General features: G+C 36.8%; 1 protein-coding gene across 1 annotated transcript in view; it reads left to right on the forward strand.

Annotated features, from left to right (window-relative positions):
• Positions 1-12,834, forward strand: part of LOC122646318 (plastidal glycolate/glycerate translocator 1, chloroplastic-like) — a 179,532-nt gene that overhangs the window by 58,587 nt on the left and 108,111 nt on the right. Inside the window, exon 4 of the mRNA XM_043839850.1 lies at positions 8,358-8,473. Within this exon, the coding sequence (XP_043695785.1) occupies positions 8,358-8,473 (116 nt within the window). The remainder of the gene's footprint in view (positions 1-8,357; positions 8,474-12,834) is intronic.

Consider the following 12,834-nt stretch of genomic DNA (forward strand, 5'->3'; position numbering starts at 1 on the left):
ATGAAAAGACAAGTGTATTGCATATAAACCAATGTGTAATGCATCCATCACCCATAGTAGGATAGAATTCTATCTTTCCATAGTGACATCATAAGAAAACTTCATATAAGATCTAAAATTTATTTACTTTTGAACTAATCAACCTTGTTCAAATCTGTCATAAATCAATATCACCAAAAATCGCTCAAAGTCAAAAGCCAAACGGACAACGAATCTTTAGGTCCAAAAAATAATTCGACGGGCCGGATTATTGATTCAACCCAATCTAGTAGAACACGATGGCAAAAATGCCGGTGCACAATAATAGGACGAACAAGCTAATAGGTTAATAATCACAACATTGTAGAGGTTCCAAAATAATAATTGTAAATGCAACAAGTAATCCATAAATATTTCTTGATAAATAATTTTCAAGACCAGAAATGATATATAGAACCAATCTGTATAAGCATTTCTAGAAATGAAACAAAACACAATTAATCATAAAGTCATCAAAAAGAATTCAGAAATCATTTCAATAAATTATACCAAAACTATATGATTTCTGATTCACTTCGATAAATAATTTATGGTCTATCTATTTCTAAGACTTCACAAGCAGGTTTAATTAAAACTATGATGGAAGTATTTAATCCGTAACTTTATAAGTTCAAAACTTCTACTTTAGTAATTCAAAAACTCCAGTTACATGTGGGCATCATCATGTACACTTTTGTACAGAAGTTCCAAAATTTTAATGTCTTTACATATTTATAAGATTGCCTAAAATAACTTTATGGGATATATAATGATGAAATATGTGGCAACATTTATCCCCTCAATGGTAAACTTGTAAATATTAGACATTGTAAGATTATGTTTTCTTAATGTCACAAATAATCAAATGCATACATCACTGATTTCAATATAACACCTCATGACAATACAAAATGTCATGAGCTCCTTATGTGTTATAATATACATGTGGTTATATTTACTGCCTAGTGACATGGTTAAATGTCACAACCTTAATGGCACTGAATCCACACTTAGAATAGTCCAAATGTGATATAGCATTTCGTACATATATGTGATATAGCATGATGGAATACAAAGTATAATAATCATATTAAATAATTAAATAATTAAACAACCAATATGCAACCAAAAATTACTTTATGTATCTAAACAACACCTTAAAAGGTCAAAGAGATAATTGAGAAGTACTCTATAAAATTCAAACAAACACGTTCCTAAATTGAGAGTATACTTTATGTATCTAGTCAAACAAACCCTTACGTAAACTCCCATAAATTGAGAGTATATTTTAACACGTTCCTATCAATGTAAGGAATATTAAATTACCATTTTATAGGACCTAAATTTTATACTCCCACTGGTTTAAGGTACTCTATAAAATTCATAATCAAAACAGTTCAAAATTGGCTTTAAATGGTCTTAAATTAATTCTAGAAATCAATTTTTCTGAAACTGTTTCTAAAACAGAAATAAGTCTCTTAATATGATTGATTTTTTGAAATAGAAGTGCTTCTCTAGAACATTAATAGTTTTTTGAAGTAAAAACATTTCTCTAAAACGTTTTCATGAATTATATTATTTTTGTAAGTAGAACGAACCAAATCAATTTCTATGAATAATTCATAGCCTGAATTGAGTCATATCAGACAAACTTATACCAAAATCTGAACAAAGTTCATAATTAATTACATTGTCTCACTGGTCGAACCATATAACCAGTTCGGAGTAAATAATTTTATCCTTCCACTAGTTCGATCAGTCAATATGACAATGTGCAGGAGAAAAATAACAATAAACCCTTGACAAATAAAAGTAACACGGACTTATATCCATTACACATTTTCAATATAATGGACTTTATAATAATAAGCCACCGAAAAACTGAATGGGTTTATTTATTTTCATTAAAAGCCCTCTTTAAGCATGTAACAAATAACACAGAAAATTCTAAGTGTTACCATGCATAAAAGTTCCCTATCGTGTTAATTTGAAACATAACAAGGTTCAAATCAAACACTTAAAGTTTTCCTATTGTTACAAACTAGAACATTAAAATGTAATATGGAATATGAAAACACAAAAATATTTCAAGCATGAGCATTCATAGTGTTCCTATTGTGACAAAACTTAACATCACAAATCAATATGGAACACAATTTTCTTAGTGTTAGCACTCAATAGTGTTCCCTATCATGAGGTATACATTATATATGTCCTATTGTTACAATGTGTACCATCACAAGATAAATATAAAACAGAATAATACAAATATCTCGTGATACAACTAGATGTAACAACTTAAAATTCTAGTAAAAATTGGTTCATAATTGTAGGGGTGTCAACCGGTCGGGCTCGATCGGGTTCGGTCGGGCCTAGCTGGGCTTCACGGTGCTTAAATCCTGTGCCGTGATCGCTCGTTTAAGTCATCGGGCCGGGCTTGGTCGGGCTAGGTCGGGTTTTGGGCTACAATCGGGATAGTGTAATCGGCCCTTAACCGGGTCTTAAACAGTGTAAAAACGAGCTATGGGCCTGTTTAAATCTGAACGGGCTTTAAACGGTGCAGCCATTTCCGAATATTGTGACTCCCAATTTCGTTCCTTTCCAAATTTGGTTCCTCTCTCTCTCTCTCTTATTCTTTCCACTAGCATCCGATTCTTACTGTTTATTTCCTCAGATCATCTATTGACTCAATTGTATAAATGATGAGATTATTAATCTGTTCTTGTAGAAATAAAAGACCAAAGTTAACATGGATGGATCACCTTCCAAGTATTTCTTTGTGGGTTATTTGGATAAAGTCATTCTGGCCTATTCAAAATCTAGCTAAATGGGTCTTTCATGAATTAAGTTTGTAATCTTGTGGATTCTGGTAAGTCCTCTATAACAAGAACCCACCCAATGGATTAAAAGTCTGTAAAAATTACAATCCATTAAACCCAGTGAAAAAAATATTAGGACACTTTCAAAACAAAGTTGATAAGGTACTCATAAGTGAGCTGCTTACTGTGATTCTTTCTTATTTAGTACATGTTTAAATCATAGAGAACTTAATTTTCATTTGCAGCACAAATCCCACAGGTAAATATTGACAGCCACCCATAAGAGATCGGGAGAGGGAAGGGAAGGGGAAGTAGGGAAGGGGAAGTTTACAAGTTAAAGGGTCGGGCTAGGTCGGGCCGGGCCGGGCTTTATCCAGGCAGGCTCGATCAGGTCTGCCGGGCCGAGCCTGAAATTGACACCCCTACATAATTGCACCAACTAGAAGAACCCAAAAATAGGATTAAACCAGATCCAAACCAAACCAGAAATGAACTAGGAGCTGAACCAGTCCTAGGAGGTTTGGTCAAAGTCAAAGGTTGATTGGTCAACAATTAACTGGGTCGGGTCATGAGTTAAAATATGGGTCGGTAGATTGGGTTTTCAGGTTGGCAGGTCGACCCGACCCACAGTGCGTTTTAGCACCATGGACCAGCGCATGATAGCAGATCCATCATTATTACAAAACCCATGCATTATTATTATAAAGACAAAACTTTTTTTTTATCATTATAATAAAACAAACAACTTTTCCTTTGTCATTATAATAAAACGCATCCATTATTATAAAACAAAACGACATATATATCAACAGTATAATAAAATAAAATAAAATATCCATTATCATTATAATAAAACAAAATCCATCCACATTATCATTATAATATATCAACACCTTTTTCTGTGTATATCTCTCGTGCCACGATCCCAAAAATCAGTTAACCTTTTGGGATTAGTGTGTGGTTTATGTGATTATACTTTCATCAAATAAAAAAAATCAACACCTTTTTTCCATTATAAATAATGGAATAAGAAATAGGCTTCTTCCCCAAAACGCATAAGCAAAGAATGAAAGAAAACCCATTTTGGGTTTCAAGGTTTTACCACCGCCTCCGACGGTGGCCAAACGAGGGGGTTGGAGGCCTGAAGAATGTCGACGATGGATCGTCTTCGTCAGGCGATAATAATCATGGGTCGATATGGCCGGAAATGTCCATGAAAAATAGGGAAAAAGGATATTGCAAGTCTGCAGGAACCAACCCCTCTGCCGATCAATATGGCTAAAACAGGCCACCAAAGGCCCTGAAAAACTTGGCGAAGGACCGCCACCCTCCTGCGAGCATTATGCCAGCCTTAGATCCCGGTGAAGATCAACGATGATCGAGATTTAGGTGAGAATCCCTTTTACGGTTACGAAAGCAGATTGCTGCCTCTAGTGGTGGTCGGACCAATAACCAGTAGCCTCAAAACCTTACGACGAAGGTCCACCATGATCAGACGATTAAAACCATGGCCTGAGATGCCGGTGTAACTGATCGGCTACAATGTTTCAGTGAAAAACCCTTTTAGGGTTTCACAACACCTTTGCCGCCTGTTGCGGTGGCCAAAACAAAGGCCAATGGCTTGAGAATATTCGGGCGAACGACCGGCAGGCTTCGACAAATGCAACTCCGGCCTCAGATGCTGAAAAACAGTCCACTAACAGGCACACCAGCGGTCATACTGCCTCTGAAATATGATTTTTTTAGGTTAGTCACTTAATGGGATAGTGATAACTATTTATAGTGGTGAGGGTAGGGACCAACCCTGCAAAGAAATTAGGGTTTTCTTCCCATTAAGGAAACAATACTTTAAGTCCACACATGGAAACTGAACTCATACCATTAAGGTAGCCCCCATCAACACAACTAAACCAATTTTATTAAAACAAAAGTGGGACTATGCTAACTCACTTTATGGAAATCTTACAGTTATTTCTTGGTTTTGCTTGGTGTAATCACGATTGGTTACACTGAATGTGCTATTGAAACTATGACAATGATTTTTTATCCTATATGCAACGTTTGTTTTTGTTTTTGATGTCATTTAGGTTGGTGATAACTCATTATCACATGCATGGTTACATGAAGATTATCCCTTATTTTTTTATTTACAAATAATATCAACAGGGATTAGAAAATGTGTGTAACAATGGATTGGATGACCATATTAAACCTGGAGTAATCCAGGCAATGTCTTTTTCACATAAACACTTGTACTATTTATTTGCATGCCTCACATAAGAAGGATTTCTACATAATTTGGTTCAATATTATTTTTATTTATAGGAAACCTTTCTCCAAACTTTAGAAATTTGGTTCAATATTATTTGGGAGAGGTTTTTATGTAGGGCCGCATAAGAGGGGACAAGTTACGAAGTGTCAAATGGGGGGAGGGGAAATGTCCTTTCAGACCCATACTATGAGAGGGGAGACAGGACTATGCAGGATCATGCATGAAACCTTTTTGCCATATTATTTTTCAGACCGAGTTTTCCTTAAGTCATAGCGAATGGGAATCCATTCACCATGGGGCTTCAAAAGCACGTGAGAAGGTATTAGCAGCATATCATGGGGAACATATTAAAACTCTATAAGGGTTTGTGAACCTTCACCGCGTGAAGGAAAACTTCCTTATGTTTTTTTGTACCGTTAAGTTTCAAGAACCCCCTCTCCAAACTTTAGATAATTTGGTTCAATATTATTGGGCAAGAGATCGTTGCTTTGTCGTGTAACCCCTGGATCAACGCGGGAGCAATAAGATCCTGCATAAGGGCATCTGTTTGGATAGGATGTTTTTTATTTCACTTAGGGCTGAACGATCATTCCGCACGCTCCTTTGTTTGGGCATAAGAACTGTGCGACCAATTTGTTTTTTTTTTCCCCCTATTTTTATTTACAATTAATATTCATAAAATAGGAAGAGTGTAAGTAAACATGGATTGGATGGCCATATTGAATCGAATTTAACAAAGCCATTTGTGGCATGGTTTTAGTGCACGGTATTGGAACGGATATTGGCAACACGTAAAACCAATACGATACCGATACGGTATCGTCTTGGATTGGTTATAATGGACAAAACTACCTCTGAATTTTCTTAAAAAATGAGTTTTCTGACCATTTTACCCCTTCTCTGTACCGTGCTATTGATACGGTATCAGTGACTAGCAAAACCGGTACATATCGCCTGATACAGGTGATACAATACCGAAACTTAGAACCATGATTTGTGGTTTGTCATGTCCGGTCTGGTCCGGTCTGATTTTAAAACCAACTTGAGCTTTGGCGCCATAACTTTGAGGGTATTTTGGTCATAAAAAACGTTCCTGGACGTTTTTAAATGTTAGTTTTCTAAGTAGGTTCGCCAATTGCACAAAAGAAAAGGTATAGTTCTGAAATTCCATTGGAATTATTGAATGCAAGCTCCGCTTTCTATGACCAAAAAGCCAATCTCTTCCAGTAGCTTCCGCTATTAGTAAGAGTAAGAGAGAGACACGACCTCATGATTCAAACGGCCTTTTGTATTAATATGAAAAGATTCTCTCCCAGGTGCAGGAGCAGGCTCTCCTCTGCACTTTCCATTTGGTTTTTGCTTCAACCTCCCCTTCCCTAGATGTTTGGGTCCCCTGTCCCACTCATTCCACAGGAATCCTTCAAAATCCAGTGACGCCATTAGTGAAGACCCCATATACAATTTCAATGGCATTCAAATCTTACATAAACACCCCCAATTACGGAAAAATTTTGGTTCCAATTAGAGCTATTCATCCCCAATCTTGGCCGCTCCCGTTTGTCCCCATATTAATCACTCTTTCCGGCAAATTATGATGAATTCTGTGAGCAATGAGGATGGTGGGAGTGTCTCTGTTCGGTTTCGGTTTCAGAGAGTGAGTAATGGTTTTAATCTCTTTCTGAATTATTGAATTGGTGTTTTATTGTGTTGTTTTCATGGGTTATATTCTTAACTGGGATACTGTTTTCCAGGTCGTTGGAATTTTGCATATGCTACTTTCGCTTGGAATCATTCTGGCAATGGATAAAATTTTGGAACGGGTTTTTTTAGATGCGACTATCAAGTTTCCAAGTGCTATTTTTGGGATGTTCTGTATGTTTTCCATTCTGATGATTCTTGATTCTGTAGTCCCTTCTGCTGCAACAAGTTTGATGAACTTCTTTGAGCCAGCAAATATGTTTATTCAGAGGTGGCTTCCATTGTTTTATGTTCCTATTTTAGTGGTTTTGCCTCTGGCTGTGAAAGATATCCCTGTGGTTTCAGGTGTCAAGATATGTTTCATCATAGGTATATGAATCTTAGCCTCTTTTTTGTTTTTATTTTAAAACCATAGAGCTTATGTGGTTCTGCAGAAATGAAAAATGAGCCTAGGTTGAAAGGAAGCTGATTTTCAAGTTCCCACCAAATCCTCTCTTGTATGTTAAAGGGGTGGTTAGAGGAGAAAGAAGAATTCTGAGCCAAGTTTTTGAATAAGCTTAGGTTCTTCCTAGATCTAGCCCAAGCTGTGTTACAGAAGTAGGAGCAAGAAAGTAGGGTGGATCATAAAATTTTTTTATTTATTTACAGGTACAAAGGTTACTAAGAGAACCAAAGTGTGTAATTTATTTCAATGGAAATATGTAGCTTTTGAATTGGATTTTTTCCCCATTATTCCTTTCTATTTCGAGTCCCTATTGCTTTGAATCAGTACTCTTTTTTTTTTTTTTTTTAAGTACCTTAAATCTGAAATAAATTTAGTTGCACCTGAACTAGTCTGTGCTTCTGCGAATCAGGATATAGGGTTAATGTATGAATGAATACCTCCCATGCAGTTCTGATCTGTATTATTGTGTCTAAATGAGCTTCTTATGATGTGTAATTGTAGCCAGTTAATCAATAATTTCCCAATATTTTAATTACTATACTTGCTTGTTTTCTACGGTATCAAATTGGATCAGATCTTGATGGGTCTTATTGAAAAAAGGATTTCATTAAGCTGAACTTTTAAATTTCAAAATATACTGTCCTATAAACCTAAAAAATCAAGTTCTTTCGCCATCCTTTTAATTTAATGCTCGTGATAAATGAAATAAAAGCCTTTTGTTTCCCTTTCTTTTCTGCAGTTGGAGGTTGGCTAGCAACGCTTTCTGTTGCTGGTTACACAGCATTAGCTGTAAGAAAGATTGTAAAGACAGAAATGATAGCTGCCGAACCTATGCCAAAACCTTCCCCATTCTCAAAATTTGAAGTGTGGACTTGGACTGGAATTTTCCTTGCATCATTTATTTCGGCATTGCTATATCCAACAGCACTTGGGACAAATGCAAGAACATGCCTGCCTTTCCTACTTGCAGTTACTGTGTTAGGTTACATGGTTGGTTCTGGGTAAAATGCTTCTTTCCCTATTTATTTGACTGAAGCAGAATCTGTTCTAAGCTTAATATTTTTTTAAGAAATGCCTCATTATGTTTATGGGTTCTGATCTACAGGTTGCCCTCTGATATCAAGATGGCATTCCACCCAATAATTTGTTGTGCACTATCAGCAGATTTGGCAGCACTAGCTTTTGGGTATTTATCAAAGTCTGGAGTGGATGCTATTCTAGGTTTCCAGCCTACCCAAAGTGCCTGTATCCTATCATCCATCATTTAAATGCATGTTCGGCAACATTTCTGTTTCTTTGATTCCAGATCAAGGGATGTGAAAAAAGTTTCATTTCTTTCACTTCTTGATTCTGTTCTTTTCTGTTTGACCTCCACCCAAACTGATTGGGTACAGGATCAAGCTTTTTCAATTTACAAGAGATTCTGTCAAAGGTTCAAGTATCTGGTGCAGAAAACAACAAAATCACTCCATACAGAGAAAGGAAAACAAATTTATATGCACCCTACTATATTTCCTTGAGATAGGAACTAACCTTACATTACTTTACCTTAGGTATATATGGCTTCAGTCCTGCACTGAATATTGACTGTAAATTATTTGCTTATACTTTTTGAACTATGAAAGTCACATAAGACTATGTTCATTGTGTTGATTATGTAACACATCAGAGAAAACAACTTCTCTGTTGCACTTTTATCAAAAAAAAAAAAAAAAAAAAAAAATAGGAATTTTCCTCCAATTCCTACCTATATAACACTGGTATTTTCTATGACATATTGGCATATCCTGTTAAAGACTCAATAAAGTTCAAAAACATTTCCTCTGACCTCTGTTTCACAACTCTAGCTGTATTGAAGGATATGACATTCTATATTTAGTCTCTGAATTCTGGGAAACAAGAAGAGTTTTCCACAAGAAATTTACTGTTTCTCGTTGAAATTTAGAAATTAAACACTATAAATTTGAATTAAATTTGTAGAATGAAACCATGTTTATTGGTTATTAACTTGACAAATCTAGATGTGTTTATTGTTAAGTCTTTACCCTGAAAACATATTCTAGTTCTTTTAGGAAACTCATGCATTCACTATATATTTCCTTACATACTACTCAGAAATATTGTTACAGAGCTTTTTAACTTTGTTTTTTCCGACTCATACATAGAATCATGTATAGTGCTTCCGTGCAGGATATTATCTCACAAAAGTTTCATTTAACCCTGGAGCTGGTGACATTCTGATGGCATTTTTGGGATCTGTTATTATTTCTTTTGGCTTTTCAATGTTCAAACAGAGAAAGGTGACCAACCACTCCTTATTAAAAAATGGAGTTCAATAAAGTTCAAATCTCCGATGATAAAAATGCTTTATCTTACTGTCTTATAGTTGTTGTAGTTATTGTCACTGTTACTCTAAGCATATTTGAGGTGCGTTCTAGTTGGACAAAGGCCTCATGCCGCCTGCATCCTGTTGCATGGAATACATTAATATGCACTACCATTTTACAGTTTCCATATAAGAGATTTCCTTATCCGAAAATAGATTCAGCTACAAGATTGTTAATTTGCACTCTAAATGCATTCTTTTAGAAGGGAGGGATAATATGGAGCAGTTGGGAAATATTAATGCACAATGAAAGGAAACAAATTTTGAATGAGGTTAAGATCTGGTAGAACTCGTTTAATTGTGGAACAATCTCCAGTATTTGCATCAGATGGGCCTGAGCTCTTTTGGTAGGCAAATAGCTCATGACATCTACCTAATGCACAGTTGCACACCATGATTTTCCTCTGCTTGTCCCCCCTTTTTTTTCTTTCTTATTGCCCGTTGAAAATGATATTTGTTGTCTTGTACAAATTTCAGCTTTTAAAGAGGCATGCGACGGAGATTTTCGTATCTGTGATTATCTCCTCATTATTCTCATTGTATTCAACTGCACTCATAGGGCGTCTTGTTGGCCTGAAACCTGCTTTGACTGTATCGATTTTGCCTAGATGTATAACACTTGCATTAGCCCTCAGCATTGCCTCCCTTTTTGAAGGTACACTAACTCTTGACGCTTTACAATTTTAAATAGTTAATCTTGTTTCCTGAGAACTATCTGTTCCAGAAAACACAATTTTGACAGGGAGTACCAAGTAGGTTGTGAATATTTTCGATCATATTCTTCTTTTCCTTAAGGATTGGGGGGGGGGGGGTGGGTTGGGAGGAGGGTGTTGGACTTCATGTCAAGTACTCAACATAATTTTGGTGTTCATATTTCTCATCGTGAACCAAAAAGGGGTGTACCCAGCGCACGAGGCTCCGCCACTGCGGGGTCTGGAGGGGTCATAATGTACATAGCCTTACCCCTACATTCTAGTGAACCACCGCTTACACCCTGTGATTGCATGTAACTCTTTTCTAAACTTAAATTTTTGTTTTGATCAATGTGGTTATCTTGTTAATTGCAGATGCCAATGCATCCATCACAGGTGCTGCAGTTGTTTTAACTGGTCTTGTGGGTGCAAATTTTGTAGTAATGATGCTTGGCAAACTTCGTTTGAATGATCCTATAGCTCGAGGAATTGCTGCGGCATCTAGGTATGCATAATTATCTTCATAGTTATAAATTCACATCTATTAATACCATACCAGTGGATAGTTCACGGCGACCACATTGAATTTGAACATTGTGGATCTGACTATTTACAGACTTCCATACCCATTCATGTACACAGAAAATACTTGGGCTGTTGATAAATGAAGTGGCTACCTAAATAGTTGTTTGATGCTTCTCTGAAATTCGGTTATAGATTTTCCCAATTTTTTAAAATTTGCTTTGCTATTATCAAGTGCTTGGAAAATAAATTAAGTGGAGGGGTCATGTCCATTTAAAGGAATCAGTGTCACTTGAGTATTTGACCCTCTTTCTGCAAGAGGACAGTCAAGTTTTAATTCACTTGTCATTGGGTACATCTATATGACCGAATGATGCAATATTTGGGCACTAGCAACATTCCCAGGAGAAGAACTTGTGGTTTCAGGAATTTCAGAATTCCTAATTTTTCTAGGGAACCTAGTCTCACCAGGAATCCTATTCTCACTCTGCTATGGAGTCCTTTGTTAACAAAACTGAAATATGGAATTACTTGGATGATCGATATGATCAGCCCAAGACATATATATTTATAATATGATAAATAATGCTGTGTGACAATAATAACCCTGCCATAGCCGACATAGCTAGACAGTACATAATAATAAAATTAAAACACCCAAAAAGACCAGAATACCGTGGCGGTATTCTGGTGTACATTATTCAACACTCCCCCTCAAGTTAGAGCAAAGATGTCTATCATGCCCAACTTGACTAGATTAGGATAAAATAATTTTCCAGACAATCCCTTGGTGATGATATCCGCAAGTTGAACACACATCAATCCTTCTTTTAACTTTTCTTTGATGAAATGCCTATCCACCTCAACATGCTTGGTACGATCATGCTGTACTGGGTTGTGTGCTATGCTGATTGCAGCCTTGTTGTCACAGTACAACATCATAGGAAAACGAATAGGGACACCAAGATCCTGTAGCAAACCTTTGAGCCAGAGTAACTCACAAACACCTTGTGCCATAGCTCGAAACTCAGCTTCGGCACTAGAACGAGCAACTACATTTTGCTTCTTGCTACGCCAAGTGACAAGATTTCCACCTACAAAGGAACAATACCCAGAGATAGACTTGCAATCCGTAGAACCAGCCGAATCGGCATCAATGTATGCCTCTATCTGTAGGTGACCATGTGCAAACAGAAGAATGCCCTTTCCAGGAGCTGACTTCAGATAGTGCAGAATACAAAGAACAGCCTCCATATGAGAAGAGTAGGGATCATGCATAAACTGACTCACAGTACTCACGGCAACAGCAATGTCAGAACAAGTATGTAAGAGATAAATCAGCTTCCCTACAAGCCTTTGGTACCGGCCTTTATCAACAGGCTCACCCCTTTTTTCCTTGAGACGAACAATAGGGTCCATAGGAGTATCTGAAGGGTGACAGCCTAACACCCCGGTTTCAGCCAATAAGTCTAGGACATACTCCTTTGGGAGAGAAAAATGCCCTTAGAGGATCTGGCAACCTCAATCCCAAGAAAGTATCGTAGTTTCCCTAGATCTTCAATCTCAAATTCTTGTCTAAGGAAGGTCTTCAACCGTCTGATCTCATCACCATCATTGCCAGTAACCACTATGTCATCAACGTAGACTATAAGAATAGTGAGTTTTTCTCCAACCCTCTTTATAAAGAGCGTGTGATCATCATTACTCTGCTTATAGCCCACAGAAATCATGGCCTTGTGGAACTGGCCAAACCATGCTCAAGGTGAATGCTTCAGCCCATTTAGTGCACGCTTCAGTTTATACATTTTACCTTGCTTTTTGTCACAAGAGAACCCTGGTGGAATGTCCATATATACCTCCTCATCCAGTTCTCCATTTAAGAAAGCATTTTTTACATCCAACTGCTGCAAATCCCATCCAAGGTTGACTGCACAGGATAATAACACACGAACAGTATTTAGCTTTGCAACAGGTGCGAAGGT

Source organism: Telopea speciosissima, chromosome 11 (genome assembly GCF_018873765.1).
Source record: "Telopea speciosissima isolate NSW1024214 ecotype Mountain lineage chromosome 11, Tspe_v1, whole genome shotgun sequence".
Lineage (NCBI taxonomy): Eukaryota > Viridiplantae > Streptophyta > Magnoliopsida > Proteales > Proteaceae > Telopea > Telopea speciosissima.